We start from the raw sequence: 19,895 nt of genomic DNA, 5'->3' as shown, positions 1-19,895 counted from the left end.
AGATTAAGATAAACGTGGAACCTCAAATGTGTTATCAGACAAAATTTACTATAAAAATGACCGCTGACTGATTAATTGTAGTAGGACAGGAAGACTGTACATGAACCATAAACACCTGTTGAGAAGCACAAGCTTCAGCTTCCCAGTACTAGCGGGTGTGGGGGTGGGGTTGGGGGGAGGAATACTCAGGTGTAAATGGGTACCAAGACAAAAATTAAGGACCAGTGGGCTTCCCTGGTGGCGCAGTGGTTGAGAGTCCCCCTGCCAATGCAGGGGACACGGGTTCGTGCCCCGGTCCGGGAAGATCCCACATGCCGCGGAGCAGCTGGGCCCGTGAGCCATGGCCGCTGAGCCTACGCGTCCGGAGCCTGTGCTCCGCAACGGGAGAGGCCACAACAGTGAGAGGCCCGCGCACCGAAAAAAAAAAAAAAAAAATTAAGTACCAGCTACTCCAAACTCACTTCTAAATCGGCATGAGTTTCAATTAACAAAATCCTCAAACGACCAACTGTTCTGAATTTGAAATTCCAGATAGTACCATTCAATCACATACCAGTTCCTCAGAAAAGATATTCTCTCTCTAAGCTACTCTTTAACCTACCTACACTCTAAATGCCACCCCATGAAAGAAAAGCAAACCATACTACTTCTTCCACCTATAAGGGGTCCCTATCAGCAGTTTCCTGTACCATGTGCACACCTGACCCCCACGTGGCAACCCTATGATGAGCTTCTTGGGCATTCTTCGGTAGCTTAGACCACAGATATTGCAATCAGTTGTTCAGTATTTCACAAATAGCTTGCTATCAGTATAAAGTAGCAAACTTTGGCTTGCAACTTTCTTCCCTTAGCTCAGATAAAAACATATCCCTTTAATAAGTCCAAAAAAGGGACGGGGCTTAGAGGGAGGGTAGGTTAGACCTCGTAAGCAGGAAAGATGCACAATCCTAGGCCATGAGAATGTGTGGGGCCCTTGTTTGTTACTAGGAAATGATATATTATTTCAGCCCATGTGTGTATTACTGAGGAAGAAGGTTGAAAAACTGTGCCTTTAGTGACTGGATACTTCTAGTAGGAAAAGAAACCAAAATTCATTCTTAGTTGGTATCATGGCTTCTAAATGATGGCAAGAAGAGAAAAAGAATTTTAAACTGAAGGTAATAATTTTTCCTTATACTCTATAAATTCACGCCAAAATCTCTAACAGTATATAATATGTAGGAGCAAAAACTACAGAGAAAATGTGAAAACAAAGTAAACTATTATTCTCTAGAAAAAAAGATGAAAAAAAATATGGTTGGGACTTTCCTGGCGGGCCAGTAGTTATGACCCTGTGCTGCCACTGCAAGGAGCACGGGTTTGATCCCTAGTCCAGGAACTAAGATCCCACATGACACATGGCGCAGCCAAAGAAAAAAATATGGTAATACTTATAGTTTTACTATAATTAAAATAAGCTAATTCTTAAGCAACTAAAATCATTACAAATTTGAGACAACTTTCAAGAACTATAAATATATCTACAAGTCCATGTTAGGATCAGCTTAGTAACTACATAAGTAAACCAAGACCATTGTTTGTATCTTGAGATAATGAAAATAAGTGGGAAAAAAAAGCTAAGTTAGTAACAGAACAAAGAAATTCTAAAATATATAGTAATAAAAAAATAAAGCATCAAAGATTTCTCATTTTCCAAATTTGGAACACTACCAAAATGTACAAATAAGACTGCAGACATGTGATATTCAATATTAAAGACAGGTCTCTAGATAAGTAGAATGAATTTTACCTGTGCAATGACCAAGATGCCTTATATCAATTTGTTCTTGTTTTATACAAGATGCTTCTCTAACAAAACAGGGATTGTTATAGGAACTCCCATCAGAAGCACACACAGGATTAAAACTGTATCCACTGCAATCTATATTACATACACACCTGTTGGAAAAAAACAAAAATTACCTATATTTTACAACAAAAGTATTTCACAATGCTGTAACAGCAAAAATGAGCAATTCTTTTTTTTTTTTTTTTTTTTTTTACTTTTTAACTTTTTTATTGAGGTATAGTTGGTTTACAGTATTACATTAATTTCAGGTGTACAACACAGTGATTCAATATTTTTAGAGATTATTCTCCATTTAAAGTTATTATACAATATTGGCTATATTCCCGGTGCTGTACAATATAACCTTGTAGCTTATTTATCTTATACATAGTAGTTTGTAAGCAATTCTCTTTTTCTGTTTTCTGTAACAGAAGTCAATACATTGTTTTAAGTCACTGATAAAAGTTTAATTAGCAAAGTGACTGCTCAGCTAACAATTTCTTTCAGGTGAGAATTTAGAGATAATTTCATCCAGATATTATTAATCCAGTGGTTTCTCTAAAATTTTCATATCTAAAGATAATAATCAAGGAATGTCAAATGTCAACAACATTAGTTAGAAAGCAACATGGTATAGCAGAAAGGACACAGAATTATAAGTCAAATGTCATGAATCGGGCTTCCTTGGTGGCGCAGTGGTTAAGAATCCACCTGCCAATGCAGGGGACATAGGTTCAAGCCCTGGTCTCGGAAGATCCCACATGCCACGGAGCAACTAAGCCCGTGTGCCACAACTACTGAGCCTGCATTCTAGAGCCCACGAGTCACAACTACTGAAGCCTGCGCACCTAGGGCCCGTGCTCCACAACAAGAGAAGCCACTGCAATGAGAAGCCCACGCACTGCAACCAAGAGTAGCCCCCACTCTCCACAACTAGAGAAAGCCTGCGCACAGCCACAAAGACACAATGCAGCCAAAAATAAAAATAAATAAAATAAATAAATTTATTTAAAAAGTCATGAATCTAAATCCTAGCCCAACTAATAACCAGATTTGTGTCCATATTCTCCTTCTAAGTCTTAGTTTACTGATCTGTAAAACAGAGGTAATAATATATGTAACCTTACCAAATAATTGGGAAGATTAAAAAACATAATAGATATAAATAAATAAATAAAATACCAAATAATTGGGAAGATTAAAAACATAATAGATATAAAACATGTAAAATAGAAGACCCTCAAAATAGAGAAGGCCAAGAAAGTCCAAGGTATCGTCACTCCTCTCAAGGACAGTAAAATCTAACTGGGAATATAAAAATAAAAAACACAGAGACTCTCCTGCTTCCAGCAACATGGTGAACTCAGAACCTGTACTAATCCTCCTAATGAAAACAACAAAAAATACTGGACGAAATATTTCAAAACGTCCTCAAATGCATTCATAAGTTGTCAAGAAAGCAAGGAATTTTAAGACAAAATTATATGAAGACAGGAATAGAGAAAGGTCAGTTAAGTTTACTAAAGCTGATTTTCACCTTGAAGGCATTTACCAAACTAGGTAAATTCAATTATCAATTTTTTGGTTTTGTAGGCCTCTGAGAACAGAAGATGAATAATACTGACCTACCTAAGGTAGAGAGTCTAAAGACCCTAGAGAAAAGCATGAGGGTAGAGTATAAATGAGATGCCATATTCCAAGGGGACTGTTTTAAAGGAAAAAAATATTCTGCTGTGGTTTACACAGCATTGAAGAGAGGGGGAAAAAAACATCTCCCCAAGAATTCAAAAGTATAAGCCAGCCCTCACATGAGTAATTACGACTTAAAATACTACTTGGGTGTTCTGAAAAACCTCAAGTCCAGCATTTATTTTAAGAGTCAAAGACTGGAAGGGGCCCTAGACAACTGACAAAAGTAAATGCAATCCTCTCTGTAGAAACCCAACTTTATTATCCTAGACCTCAAACATTTCCAAGATACAGTTCTGAGCAAAGCAAGTATATCACACACATGCTCACTCACTCTCATACCCACAAAAGACAAGGAAATAAAACACCATGGGCAGAGTAAGCTGATATGAAAAAGAAACAAAGAGAACTTCTAATAAATAAAGAATGCACTGTTAGAAATAAAAAATTCATGGGCAGATTTAACAGGAGATTAGATAAACTAAAGGTGACTCCGTGAACTGGAAGACAGGTCAGAGGAAACTACTCAGACCATGGCAGAGTCAAAGAGACAGAACATATGAAAAAAAAATTAAGAGACATGGAAGACAGAGTCACAAGAGCTAATAAAAATCTGACTGGAGTTCCAGATGAGTTAAAAGAATAAGGTGGGGGCAATATTCTCAGCAATTTCTCAAACTTTCTAAAACTAAAGAAAGATACTAATCTAAATAACCAAGAAGCTTAATAAATTCTAAACAGGATTATTAAAAAGGAATCCAGACAGTGAAATATCACAGTGGAATTTCTGTAACAACAGCAACAAAATAATGTTTTAAAAGCAGCCAGAAAGAAGAGAAAGATTACATTCAAAGAAGCAACAAGAGAGACAGGTGTCTTCAAAAGCAATAGTGAAGCCAAATTGTTTATTTATAGCCAAAAGACAGTGAAATAATACCTGCAATGTGCTGGGATAAAATAGAATTCTATGTAAAAAGATCTATCTTTCATGGTTAAGTGTAAAATAAAAATAATTTGGAAGAAGTAAAAATTTAGAGTTTGTCACCTGCCAACTGTCAATAAGGGAAATTATAAAGGCAGTAGAAAAATGATCCTACAAGTAAGATCTGAGATGCAAACATAAATGAAGAACAAAAGTGTAAATATATAGGTAATATTAACAAAATACTGACAATATAAAATAATGACAACAATGCTAGGTGCTGCTAAATTTTTTTTTAAAACAGTAAATTAAAATATTGATAGCATACAAATTGGGAGGGACTGAAATTACAGTATTTTAAGAAGAGCAAAGATATTGATGAATTTTAGACTGCGATAAGTTGAATAAGCATGTTAATGCTAAGGTTACCACCAAAAGGAATATGTATAACACTGAAACTAATAGAGAAAAAAAATTCAAAAGAATGCAAGAAAGGAGAAACGAACAGAAAGCAAGACAAAAGTACAAAATAAGATTTTTTAAAAATCAAAGTACATCGGTATTTATTTTTTATATATATATATATATATATTTTTTTTTTAATTCTTACCCTTTATTTATTTATTTATTTTGGCCATGCCACAGGGCTTGTGGAATCTTAGTTCCCCAACCAGTGATTGAACCTGGGCCCAAGGCAGTGAAAGCTCCAAGTTCTAACCACTGGACCACCAGGGAATTCCCTATAATATATTTAAGTGAACTAAACTTTCTAGTTAAAATACAAAGATAGTTAGGCTGGATAAAAATACAAAAGCCAGCTATATGCTGCTTGAAAGGTACATATTCAACTGTAATGATATGGGTAGTTGCCAGGGGCTGGGGGAGGGGGGATTGGGGAAGTTACTCTTTAATAGATATAGTTTCAGTTTTACAAGATTAAAAGAGTTTTGGAGATGGATGGTGGTGATGATAGCACAACATTATGAATATATTTAATACCACTGGACAGCACACTTAAAAATAGTTTAAGATGGTTAATTTTATTATGTGTATTGTACCAAAATAAAAGAATTGTGAGAGATATATCATACCTGGAATGGAAGAAACCTAGTATGGCTATATATCTTGGCTATATATCTATATATATGTCAAACATAAGAGACTTCAGGGCAGAAAAGATTTATGAGAAAGAAGATCCCTCAAAATAAAAAATTTTATTCACCAGGAAGATATAATTCTAAATATTTTTAAACAGCCTCAAAATCTATAAAGCAAAAACTGATAAAATCACAATAAAAAACAGCCAAATCTACCATAGTAGATTTGAACGTGCATCTCTCTGTAACTCATATATCAAGCAGATAAAATATCAGTAAAACTGAAATAACTAGAGATGAAAGGACATAATGCTGGGATTTTCTTTAAAATACTGCCCCCAAAAAAGGTGGAGGGAGGGCTTCCCTGGTGGAGCAGTGGTTAAGAGTCCGCCTGCCGATGCAGGGAACACGGGTTTGTGCCCCGGTCCGGGAGGATCCCAAATGCCGCAGAGCGCCTGGGCCCATGAGCCATGGCCGCTAAGCCTGTGCGTCCAGAGCCTGTGCTCCACAACGGGAGAGGCCACAACAGTGAGAGGCCCGCATACCACAAAAAGAGAAAAAAAAAAGTGGAGGGAAAAAGAGATAAAACAAAATTGGATTTTTTACACTAACTGAAACTGAGTGATGGGTATATGGGGAGGGGTCCACTTTATTTTTTTCTCCTCTTCTACATGTTTGAAGATTTCGTTAATTCCTGGTGAATTAAAGACCTAAATGTGAAAGGCAAAACTACAAAAGACTTAGAAGATCAAACATAAGAGACCAATAAATTTAACTTTGAAATAAAGAACACCTCATAAAGAGAATAAAAATGACAATCTGCAAACAAACAAAAAAACTACAGCCCATGTAACCAGCAAATAATCAGTATCCAGAATACATATAAAAATTAATTTAGGGCTTCCCTGGTGGCACGGTGGTTGAGAGTCCGCCTGCCAATGCAGAGAACGCGGGTTCGTGCCCCAGTCCAGGAAGATCCCACATGCCGCAGAGCGGCTGGGCCCATGAGCCATGGCTGCTGAGCCTGCGCGTCTGGAGCCTGTGCTCCGCAACGGGAGAGGCCACAACAGTAAGAGGCCCGCGTACCGCAAAAAAAATAAATAAATGAATAAATAATTTAAAAAATGACATAGAACTTGGAAGCATATAAAAACAATATATGTAAAAAGGTGTTCAATCTGCTCAATAATCAAAAAAATGTAAATTTAAACCACAATGAGATACCATCACATTCACTAAACAGCAAAAATTAAGAGAACAATACCAAGTGTTTACAAGGATGAGGAGCAAAGGGAATTCTTATCCTCTGCTGAAGGGAGAACTTACTGGTACAACCACTTTGGAAAACAGGCATTACCAGGAAAAGCTAGACATGCACATGCCCAATAATTCCACTCCTGAGTAAGGCCCTTGAAAATCTCTTACACATGTGCACCAGAAGACATGCATATGTTCACAGAGCATTATTCATGAGAACAGAAGACTGGAAACAATCCAAATGTCCATCAACATTAAAATGGACTATAAAAGGATGTGGAAACGTTAAGCAACTGAATTCAACTAAGCAACTATGAGCATTAACGTGAATAAATCTTAAAAACATAATGCCGAGCAAAAGAAGATACACATAGTATGATTCCACTTATATAAAACTCAAAATCAAACAAAAGCCAAGTAATATATTATTAGGAGGGTTATCATGTGATAAAACTATAAGGAAAGCAAAGGAATGATTTCCACAAAATGCAATAGAGTGGGTGGATCAAAGAAAGATGCAGTTGGGGAGGGTCACAGGGCTGGGGGCAGCTCTAAAGTATTGACAATACCCTATATTTCTTGGCTTGGAAGGCAGGAGTCACAATTTGTTTCATTTTTGCACATTAAACTAAATGTGTAAGTTTTTCATAAACTTTTCAATATATGCTCTGTTTCACAATTTAAAAATTAAGGCACCATAAAAAAACTTTAAATTCATAAGAATATTTACTAACAAGTCAAAAATGGCTTTTACATTTTTAAAGGGGTGGGGAGAGAGAATATGTGACAGAGACCATATGTGGCCCCCAAAATGTAAAATATTTACCATCTGGTCCTTTATAGAAAAATTTTGCTGACTCCAGGTTTAAGGAATAAATGGTGGCCAATGGAAGAAAGTATTACAGAACAGTTTCAGGGATGAGAAAAGGCTGAGCAACAAAGGCAAGATCCCGAACCAATCTAGTAAGGAGAAACGAGTGACTCAGAAGAGGGCACTACAGCTCAACAGGAACCTCCTTGATCACGTGTAGAAAAGGTCCATGTAAGACCAAGAGCTGTGAGAACAACCATTGCTAATGTTTTCAATAGCACGTGACAAAAGAAAATGAAACCACCATCTCAAGGAACGTCCAGCTCAGTGAAACACTGAGGAGAGGAGGACAGTATTAGACCCTAGAGGCTGCTGACACTACTGATTACAGCGGTTCCCCGTGTCTGCACACTGGCAACGGCAGCAGAGGGCAGGATGCTCAAGCACAGGAGTGTGCACTAAAATGGAAAGAAATCGCTTCAGCAAACACGTCAAATTCAAAACATTTAACAACCATTTACTCTGCACCTACTGTGCAGGGATAGTCACATTTGCCTCTTTAATCATGACAACAAATTATGAAAAGGGAAGCTGAATATGAAAGACATTAAAAACCCTTAGATCACAAATCTAATGAGTGACTGAGATGGTGTTCTCCCCACTCATCACAGTTGTCACATAAAACAGACATCTCAGCAAGGAAAGTGACAGATGAAAGGAGATAAGTAGTTATTTTCCACACTTATATCATGAAAAATCTTTTCACTAAATTGGTCTTGCTTTTCTCTCAAACACACCAGGAACACTCCTGCCTCAGGGCTTCCCCTCTTCCCGGAACACTTTTCCCTCAAACATCCACTCGGTTTGATCCCTCACCTTTTTCAAGTTTTATCTCAAAATATTAAATGAACAGCCAAAAGTTAAATCACTAAGCATCCATTTAAGAAATTAGAAAAAGAGCAATGGAATAAATCCAGTGAAAACAAAAAAAGAAGGGGAAAAATATAGATGACACGGATATGGATACAGATTTATAGATACATCTAAACAGAAACAGAAAACAAAGTTACAACAGAGAAGATCAATAAAGCCAAAAGTTGGTCCTTTGAAAAGACTTTCAAATCAACAAAGCAGGATGAGAGAAAAATCAGTATCTGGACTTAAAAAGACTACAGATTATGGTTTAAAAGATAATAAAAGTTTATTGTAAACAACTTTATGCCAGCAAATTTGAAAACTTTGGTGAAATGAATAGCCTTTAAAAAATATTAACTATTAAATTTGACCAAAAAAGAAATAGAAGCTGAATGGTACTAAAATCATTAAAGAAATCAGTTTAAAAAATGTCCCTCAAAGACAGCATCAGATCCAGGTGTTTTTTTAAAACGAGTTCATGAACACATTCATTCCAGTCATTCAATAAATAGACATTTCTATTCTTACACAAAATCATCCAGAGAATAGAAAGCACACTTACTAATTCATTTTATAAGGCCATATGACCCCCAAAACAAGTTAAAGTAACAGATTAAAACTCACTGAATAAAAATGAATAAAAGAAAACCTCATACTTATAGCAGATAGAATACCAATAATGCAAGCCACAAAAACATACTGCAATCATAAAACAAAAATAGGATGCTATGAAAAAAGAGCACCATGAGAACAAAAACGAGCTCTTAGAAATTGAAAAGTACAGGAGAAATGACAAATTCAAAAAAACAGCAAAAATTTTTCTAAATAGAAAATAGGAGAGAAAAGAAAATTAAAGGACTAGTCCAGAATGTCCAGCATCCAAATAACAGAAATACCAGAAATAGAAAAGAGAGGAAAGGAAGTCATCAAAGAACTAACTGAAGAAAATTTCTCAAATCAGAAGTCAGTAAGATTCTAGCAACTGTGAAATTTCGTTATACTGAGGACCAAAAGGAGATTCTACATGCTTCAATAGAGAGAAAACAAGTCATATACAAAGGACCATGAATCAGAGTGGTTTCAGACTTCAACTGGAAGCTAGAAGCCAACAGAGCAATGCTTTCACAATTCTGAGGGAAAATTATCTGCCACCTAGAATTATGCACTCACCAAGTCATAAGTCAAGTATTAGGTGTAGGATAAAAACACCTTAAATATAAGGTCTCACCTTGTACCCTTTCTCAAGAACCTACTGAAAGATATACTATAATGGAAGAGTAAAACAAAAAAGTTAAAGGTAAAAAAATGCAAGAAACAGGATATCCTATGTAGGAGAGAGGTAAAGGAATTTCTAGGATGATGCTTGTGGTATAACAAAAAATATGTTTAGTCTTTGTCCCCTGCTCCTGGCAGAGCTCCTAAAAGCCTTGGAACTTTGACAAAAGAGTCTTTTGTATGCCAATGAGATGACTCAGCTCTTTCCTTAATTCCAAGTCATTTTAGCAACTTATAGAACCTTAAGGGAGGTCTTAGGAACCTCCAGATTCATAGTATCCTGGGCAGAAGTGCAGGGAACCTCATTTGCAGCTGGTGTCTAAAACGGGGGCAATTTGGGGGTCTAAGCCCTTACCCTGTGGGGTCTGTGCTGACTCCAAGAAGTGCATAAAAGAAATGAATTGTAGGACACCCAGTTGGTGAAGGAGAAATGGAGAACTGATTGTTGTTGGAAAAGACACAACATTGAAGGAAGATTCCAAGATGACAGCTATATTAAGAGGGCAACCAGTCCACATTGCATTTTTTTGTTTTGTTTTAATTTTTGGCTGCGTTGGGTCTTCACTGCTGCGCACGGGCTTTCTCTAGTTGTGGCGAGTGGGGGCTACTCTTCATTGCAGTGCGCGGGCTTCTCATTGCAGTGGCTTCTCTTGTTGCAGAGCACGGGGCTCTAGGCACACGGGCTTCAGTAGTTGCGGCACGGGGGCTCAGTAGTTGCGGCACGCGGGCACTAGAGCGCAGGTTCAGTAGTTGTGGCGCACGGGCTTAGTTGCTCCATGGCATGTGGGATCTTCCCGGACCAGAGATCAAACCCGTGTCCTCTGCATTGGCAGGCAGATTCTTAATCACTGAGCCACCAGGGAGTTCCCCACACTGAAATATTGATAATTTCACTCTGTGTACAGTTGTATTGCTAGATGCCATTACCAAGATGCCTACTGCCCTCTTTTTAGCCAGAGAAGAGAATGCCCAGGTAAGCCTGGCTCAGATTCTTAATTGTACTTGCCTTGATGAAGTTCCTGCTCTCCCCTTCATGTCAACTACCTGAACCAAACGAGCACACTCATTTAACTGACGTGCTCCTGAGAGCTGGAGATCAGCTACAGTGAGACTGGAAGTAGAAAACACAGAGCAGTCCACTCTCTGACCACATTTCTGCCAATCATCCGTACCTGGTGACATGAGAATCCTACCAGATGTCTCAACTATGAGCCCTATGACATTCCCCATAACACTCAGGGTCTTGCCCACCCACTTCCCCAGAAGGGAATCTTGTAAACCAGGAAGCCAAAAGTCAGACTCTGACACAGACTGTTCAATGTGTCTTTTTCCGTAAGCCTTCATCTAACAGTGCCAGCTAAGTCAACACTCGGTACTGTGAATTTGGCAATATTCTATTTTGTGCCCTAGATGTGAGGTATATAGATGTAGTATTCTCTAAATTGCATGTGTATGTTTTAAACACATCTGTATGCAAAATGTACATTTTACAAAAAAAGTTTTAAATAAAGAGTAGAGCAGTATGTATAGTGCACTGCCATTAGTTTAAAAAAAGGAAAGGAAGAGAATTCGTGTACATACATGCTTGTACATGCAAAAAATACCTCTGGGAGATTAAGAAACAGATCACAGTGACTGCCTCTAGTGAAGACAATTGGGTAGCTGAGGATCAGGGGTGGGGTGGGAAACAGACCTTTTACTGTAAAGCCTTTTAAAGCTTTTGAATTTCTAACACTATGAATTTCAAAGGCATGAATACATACATACATACATGAATAAATTCAATGACTTCTCTGATTTAGCTCTAGGATTTTGGCAAATCACAACTCTGAGTCTTTAATAATAGTGATAACACCTCAAACACTGGTGACAGAATCAAATAAGCTTTTGTAAAAAGCCCTTTGAAATAATTAAATACTATGTATATCTGAAAGGTATTATTATTGAAAAATATCTATCCTGTCTCTTCCCTTCCCCTTACTGTGCATAGAAAGTGTCATTCCTTCTCCATATGGTAAGTTTTATTTAGCAGTTAGGAAAACACTGGCTTCAACTAATTCATGTGACGTTATTTAGATTTCATAAACACCTAACGAAGACTGCAACAAGTTCACCTGCTACAAATTCCTCACAATACTACTAGTCCTTTTCACACATGTTAAACCCTCACAACGAACCTTTGTGTGGCTCTAAGTGAACAGGAAAGCCCTGTGTGAACTGCCACGAGTTCAACAAGACCTATAGAGGGACCGTAAGATACCCAACCTTATGGCAAGTTCATCCAACATAGAAACCAGCAAGACAAAGTCCCTGTACTCAGGGAGCCCACAATCTGTTAGTTATCCCAACAGTATAAGTGCTATGTGGAGGTTGTTTTTCTCAAGACCAAGGGAGAAACACAGAGTTAGTCACCTAACTCATAGGGACTGCGGAAACAGCAAGGGAGGCTGCTAGGAAGAGGTGCTGAAGTCATACTTCATCCAAGCTGGAAGGAAGAGTAGGAATTAAACAAGTAGGTATACAGGGGTGGGACTTCAGGCAGACAGAATAACAGAGGCAAATCATCAAAGAGTAACAGAGCATCCAGCAAACTGCAGGAGGCCATGGGGATACTGTGTTCTGCATTTCTGGACAAATGAGCCTGTCATTATTAACATCTGGGTTATACTTGGTATAAAATAACGTTTAATAGTGTTTATTTCCTGTTACCAGAGCCTAATGGACAACATACAATTATTTTCCCATTATAATCTAAGGGGCCTTGGTAGAAATTTATTAAACCTAAATAGTTTTAAAAGTCTAGATTCCAAATATCCAGAGTCAGGCAATGTTAAATGATGAAAATTATTGTCATCTCTGATTAGGAGGAAAGCAGAAGCGCAGAGTAGATAACGGTAGAAAAGTACTCCTTTGGTTGTTCTTTTTTTTTAAAAGTATATGCAACTTCCAGAAAGGAGGACGTTAATGGAGACGACAGATGTACAGCATTACTCTCTCTGTTTAAACAACAACAACAAAATTTCATTCCACGTTCTGAGGGAGAGACTCATCAGACTGTGATAGTGGCCAGCAACTGTGTCCAAGCAGAAAATGGTACCATAAATGACAAAGATGTCCAACAGGTGAATTAACTGGTTCTCAACGTTGTCTGTCATACTGCACACCTACATGATTCTTTCTCTGAGCAACTCTGACAGCTTACATCACTCAGGGGAAAAGGGAAACAGCATCTCCAAAATGACTGACATCAAAGAGGTAGAAGAGCAGGGACAATTTCCATAAAGCACATGGCAGATGAAGTTCAAAGGAATAATTGGAGGTTTTTTATAACTCGCCTGTACTGACATCATGCCAGATGATTTTACAGACTATTCAAATCATTCATGGCAGGGATTTAGGTCAGGTATATAAAAGGTCTACCTGGCTGAAGTAGTTCTATGATTATCTGGTCCCACTGTCCAAACAGCTGAGGGCTATCTTGTAGCAATAACCTCAGCCTTGGACAGGTTAGAAATATTGTTTAGATAAAGAGGGGGTGTGGTTGCTACGATTATGTAGTTTAAGAAATACAATTTTCTGTAAAGCAGGTATTGTTTCCAAGTTTTAAGACTAAGCAGAAAATAAAAAAGACTAAGCAGAAAGTCTAGCCACTGTATGTCACAACGGTCGCAGTGGAATACTGAAACCTCACCCATGTGGGAGTCAAATTTCTTGGAACCTCAACTACCTCGCTCTAGGTATAAATTCAAAAGGTAAGCATCAATGAAGATAGCCATCACAAACCCATGCAAAGCCCCACGATGCCATTAGAGAGACACAGTGTGCTTCGGGAAGAAAGAGGAAAAAAGCCTCTCACAAGCAAAAATAATTTAAATTATAAATAAAATAGCCACTGAGCAGACAAGAGAGACAAAATTCATGCAATATCTGACGTTCATACACTCCACGAAGAACCTATTTACTCTGATTTTACATTTAGAATGTATTCCTACATTAGATATAGTTTCTATAAGCATACTGTTTCCTATTTCAGGGAAGCAGAGAGGCAATTAATAAGTTGGAGTCATCTACAGTCAGAATCACTGACAAGGCATACTGACAGCCCTCAGATGCAACAGCGAAGAGCCTGACATGGGAGAAGAAAAATCAATTTTATAAAACAATGTAGAACCCAAAACACAAAGCAGAATGGAGCCTTTAGTAGGCGTGAAACAGCTACCACTAAAAACATCAGTGGCCTCTGAGAAGATCATCGTATTACACACGTGTGTGCACAACAGAATGGATAAATCTCTTGTCATGAGACCTGTGTTCTGGTTCTGCTGCTTGATCACAGCCATTCAGCTTCTTCTGAGCTCAGCTCCCCCAGGAAAATCAGGATAATACTTCTTTGCCCTACCCACTGGACAGACTGCCATAAAGAGCTGAAAAAATAATCTATATAACAGCATTTGAAAAATGTAACAAACTATACAATATATGACTCTAAGAATATGTTAGAATATGTTTTGTATACTGTTTAAGACAATACATTTAAATCAATTTCTATTTAAATGGCTAAATAAAAAACTACACTTCTCTTAATAGCAGAAAATTAACTTACATGGTACCATTTATCCCCTCCCCCAAATAGTCAGGTTTTTTTCCTACTATTAGCAAGAAGAAAAGAAAGAGTTGTAAAGCAAGAGAAAGATTTTAGCATCTGAAAAAGGATAGATTATATATATACGTATAACTGAATCACTTTGCCGTACACCTGAAACTAACACAACATTGTACATCAACCATACTTCAATAAAAAAAGAAATTTTAAAAAATAATAATAAATTAATCAACTACAAAAGGAAAAAAAAAGATTAGCTGCCCTTTGGAAACCAGATAGGTTATATATAGCATTTCTTTTGATATGAAAGACATTTCAAAATGAGAAAAAATAAAATATTTTTTTAAATGAAAATGAATATCCATACCTAAAAATGTAACATGAAATAAAATATCTATTATAGTTACATTACAGAGCAATTTTTTTTAACTGTAGGTCATAATCAGTATGGAAAATATTAGAATACATTATTTTTAGTAAAGGTTAAGTATTATTTTATAGAATTTTGTTTTACTTAATATCTATTATTACTATGTATATATGTACTTATTTTCTAGGTAAAGGTACAGTTTGCTTCCTTAATGTTCTCCTATTATTGCGTCAATTTCCTGGCCTGGTCTTGGCTGCCTGTCCCAATCTATCCACGTGCTCCTTAGGAAGCTCCTCAGCCTGCATGCTCCTTACTATTGGTAAGCCCTTCCCTGGTCTATGCCCACTTTCTTATGCTTAGAGCCTGTACCTGCAAGAACTGCAGTTACAAGTTCTCAAATAGACACACACAAAATGAATTTAGTATATACAACAGAGTTGCTCTGACTGGGCATAGGCTACATATTCCATCAAGAAAAGGGGTACACAGAAAGATGTGTATTTTATCATATAGATGTCATACTTGGGGCCACCTCTGAAACTACACAGAATCCATTCTACTTCCCAGCAAAAGCTCTCTATCTCTTTCAATTAAGGGATGGAAAATGAAAGCAGAGAAATGTAAAAACTAGGACTGAAGAGAGGTACCGTCAAAGGAATAACAACAGATCAACTGATCAAGCCAATCAATCACTGACAGCTCTTCTGAATCTGAACACTATTATAGAACAGTCCTGAGGAAAAGTACTGAAAAGAACCAAATATCTACAAAAATACACATACACACACACACACACAAATGCTGGTGTTTCATCATGCATATCATCAGTACAAAGAGAGAAGAAGAGAACATAATACCTATTACCTGTTCTCTCTGCAAGTCCCCATTGCTATCATTTCTCTCATGTTCTACAGGCCAAAATCTACTTTGGAACACATGTTCTTACAAATCAATCCACTCTGATTGAAACAGAGGGACATGTCAATCCAAGTGACCAATATGCAGAAACAGAGCAAACTCAGGGTTTGCTGAATTCACTTTTTATTGACCGTGTCTTTTGCCAATTCTCACCTACTTTCAAACATATATCAAGTAAATTATCAGACATTTAATTTTACCAAGTGCCAGACAAATAGGTGATTCTGTACCAAAATACTGAAAATGTGGTTATCCTGATTTGTAAAACTCATTCTGGGCATAAATGCTAATTAAACCATACTACCATTGATCAGTAAAAGGCTCAAATAGGCATTTAAGGGCTGAATAAAACATGAGTCTGGAAATTCACAGTGAAAATACATATAAGTAAGAAAGAACATGCAAATCTCTATAAAATAAGTGCTGTAAAATATGCACTAAGGGAAAATTGAGGAAGTGAAGAAGATCCATTTGTGTTACATAAGGTCCTAAAGACAGCATTAAAGCTTTTAGAATCACCTATGCAAAAAGCAAGCACCACAGAGAATTGAAAGAAGGCTGAGACTGGGAATAAACAAACAGGAACCTGATGAAAGGAGGAAACAAACATAACTGTGTTGATGAGGTCTATATTGTTACTACTCCACCAAACAACACCCTTCTCACAGGGAGTGCACAGGAAATTGGACAGACAATGCTGTCCAGCTACAAAACCCACCTTAGTGAAGGCTGAACATGAGTGAGAAAATAAAACAAAATGTCAATCAGTGCAGCTGAGATTTCCAGAAATAATTTTTACTTATTATATAATATTTACTTACTATCTCTAAAATTTTGAATGTTTTGAATTTTTCTTAATACACTGAAATATATGAAAAGTTTGTGTATAAAAATGCAAGTTAAGAAAAACTGTTTATCATTGATACTAGTTAAAAATATAATAGTAAGATAATTCCAAATAAGAGCAATTCTGATGAATAAAATTAGCACTTGGTATAAAATACGTAAAACTATCAGTGAAAAAAAGGCAGTGGTAAAATGAAAAAAATTATAAATGGATTTCCATTCTATATAGCTATAGTATTAAATATTAATTTATTAAATAGCTATAGTATTATAACAATTTAAAAGCCAGTAGACTAGCATTAAACAAAAAAAACACAGACGGCACACACAAAATACACAGAAGCAAATTAGATGATACCTTTCTATAATATAATAATGCTGATAATTAACCTCCAAGTAAGTGTATCCCCTTCCCTCAATCAACTCACCCAACATTTTCTGCATCTTCATCACACTCAGCTTTATATTTGCAAGGTCCACACTTGGAGTGTTTTCTGTGAACTTCTGCCCCTGACCCTTCCTCTTCTGTTTAAAAAGAAAAATTAAATTTTCAACCAAAAGTTGGGATCCTTTCCAGATATGCTTCATGTTTTCAGCAGCCATTATCCTATTTCTGGGGAAAATGTACCCAAGCTCTTGAAAAAAATCAGTTCCAAAAATCTATCAATGCTCGAGTCCAAAAATGTTGTCAGTACAAGAGTACAACATATGCTGTGGAAAAAAAAAAGTATTGGGGCTAGAAAAATAATCCCTTAACCTATGTACAACGGAACAGTATGCTAGATTTGGTTGATTCTTTAAAAGAATTACCATAACATTAAATAAGAGAGAGGAAAAAAAAACATGAGCCAATAAATTAGTCCAGTGATTACCCTATTGAAATAGCCTGTGCAATCCAGGTTAGCAAATAAGTGATTAAACAAAGCAGAGTCTAACCACTACCTTTTCCTCACATCAGTTTCACACCTGCCTTAAAAATTATCTCCAAATTTTGAAAAGGAAAGGGGTCTATTTACAAAGGACTTGCCCTTTTCTACTTTACCACCTAGCACAGCCAGCAACACCCAGAATACAGAAGGGTATGCGTCTCCTATGACCCAGCACAAAACAACAGTGCATACCACCAGCCCCCAACTCAGCTCATATCCCACATTTAGGGAACCCTATACTCCTGGGTCTTAACTAGAGTGGATCCTATCCTGATAACCTCAAACTGGGCAGGGAGATCAGTTCTGAAGCCAAATTAGGGATTACAGTTTACTCAAGGGATTTCCCAGTCTGGTTTGGGAAAGCACACCTTACTGAGGGGGTGTCAATCAGCAGAGAAGATGTTGTAAGGAAAGCACACACAAACCTAAGTGCCTGTTTGGTATATTATCAAACTCGCCATTTTGTGTGTCTGCCTACACTTTAAGTAGAAATCCTCCCCAAATTCTAATGAATACTCCCGAAACAATTCCAGGGAGCATAATCCTAAGTATTTCTAAGGCCTCAGAAACATAATGAGATCTAGAAATCATACAGCCGCCATGAGCTCACTAAAGTTTGTATATTAATCTGAGCAAACCACTTAGCCTTTCTAACTCATACTCCCTAAAAAAAAATTGCCAACAACCGACATCCTCAGGGCAAGATATCCAGTATTTGTACCATATAAGCAAATCTGGAGATCAACTTCCACTTCTTTAACACAGTAACAATGACAGTTTCCTAACTGAATATCTGACCACAGGGGCTGGACCACATGACCCTTTAAAGTCCTTTCCAGCTCTAAGATCCAGAATTTATGATCTCATCCTTCACACATAATCACGAAGTTTCTGCTTGAACATGTCCATTTAAATTAAATTCTATTGTTGGTCAGTTTAAATCTTTTTTTTTTTTTTTAAGGTCAAACTGTCATCCTTGAAATTCTTTCTCAGAACAGTTCTTCTACTCTCTAGGTGACCTTCAAAGTCCCTTCCAACTCTAAAATGTTAGGATTCTATGAAATGTAGAAGGGTGGAGTAAGGTTTCAGATAGTACTGAAACGATCACAACTGTAGTTTTCATTTACATAAGGGTGAATTTTACCAGAGTATGTTTTTTCTTTTAGTGCATCCCCAGAGCACCTCAAACTTACTTTGCATACAGTGGATACTCATTAAGAATTACAGCCTCATTAGACCATGAAATAGATCAGTCATTCTCAATTCTAATAATTCAGAGTAAACTGAATTACCAAATATTAGTTTTTCAAACTGTTTTTAAATATTGTACCTTGAAAATTCCTTATGAGCAAAAATTTGTAAGCAAGGGATGGGAGAGCGTTACATATACTCTGGTCCAAGCTAAAATCATCTGGGGATGATCCTAAGGGGAGGGCACCTTGGTGTAACTTCAGTTTAACAGGAGCAACATTTCCCCTTTGTCTGACAACAAACCTATAATGAAAAATAAATGCAGGAAAAAAAGAATGCTAAGGGCTAAGGGGGATAGAGGGATTGGAGGTGATAGCTGAGGGGTACAGGGTTTCTTTCCGGGGTAATGAAAATGTTCTAAAGTTGGCTGTGGTGATGAATGTACAATTCTGTGAATATACTAAAAGCCACTGAATTACATACTTTCAATGGGCAAACTGCATGGTATGTGAATTTTATCTCAATAGGGCTGTTTTTAAAAAGTGAAAGAAAAAAAATACTTTTTTAAGGGGTATTTGAAACTTACCTCCCTCTCCAGATCCAGAACCATTATCTGAGAAGAAAAATAAAGAATGAATATGAATACTTTTACTGGAAATCTCATATTATCAAGTAGTAAAATTTCTTATCAAAAATCAAACTGTGGGGCTTCCCTGGTGGCGCAGTGGTTGAGAGTCCGCCTGCCGATGCAGGGGACACGGGTTCGTGCCCTGGTCCAGGAAGATCCCATATGCCGTGGAGTGGCTAGGCCCGTGAGCCACGGCTGCTGAGCCTGTGCGTCCGGAGCCTGTGCTCCGCAACGGGAGAGGCCACAACAGTGAGAGGTCCACGTACCGCAAAAATAAATAAATAAAATCAAACTGTGATATCCATTCTCATGTAGCCCCTTTTCTCATTTTTTCTGGATATCTAACAGTTTATTCTTATATACTTATTTTGTACCTTTCTTCAAATATAAATTACTTGGACACATAATCCATACCTCATACATCTTTGTAGCCCATTCAGGAAATACCCAGGTGCCTTGTACAGAGTAAAACCCAATAAATATTATAAAGTAAATGGCCTAATAGAAATAAATTTAAATAACTCACTTAAAAGGTAGAAGAAATTTTTAATTTTGTTAAAGCTTGAAAGGAATAAAGAATAAACTGCTTTTATTAGAAAGGGAGGAGAAGAGCTTT

At 37.1% G+C, this 19,895-nt stretch overlaps 1 protein-coding gene across 1 annotated transcript in view; it reads right to left on the bottom strand.

The window, feature by feature from the left end:
* The window catches only part of TMEFF1 (transmembrane protein with EGF like and two follistatin like domains 1), a 97,575-nt gene that overhangs the window by 31,368 nt on the left and 46,312 nt on the right, over positions 1 to 19,895 (bottom strand). The window contains exons 4-6 of the mRNA XM_019949111.3: positions 19,238 to 19,264; positions 16,960 to 17,056; positions 1,790 to 1,938 (exon numbers count right to left, since the gene is read on the bottom strand). Of these exons, the coding sequence (XP_019804670.1) occupies positions 1,790 to 1,938; positions 16,960 to 17,056; positions 19,238 to 19,264 (273 nt within the window). The remainder of the gene's footprint in view (positions 1 to 1,789; positions 1,939 to 16,959; positions 17,057 to 19,237; positions 19,265 to 19,895) is intronic.

This window comes from Tursiops truncatus, chromosome 6 (assembly GCF_011762595.2).
Source record: "Tursiops truncatus isolate mTurTru1 chromosome 6, mTurTru1.mat.Y, whole genome shotgun sequence".
In the NCBI taxonomy this organism is placed as follows: domain Eukaryota; kingdom Metazoa; phylum Chordata; class Mammalia; order Artiodactyla; family Delphinidae; genus Tursiops; species Tursiops truncatus.
The sequence above is the reverse complement of the archived record's forward strand: the minus strand, read 5'-3'. Positions and strand labels throughout refer to the sequence as shown.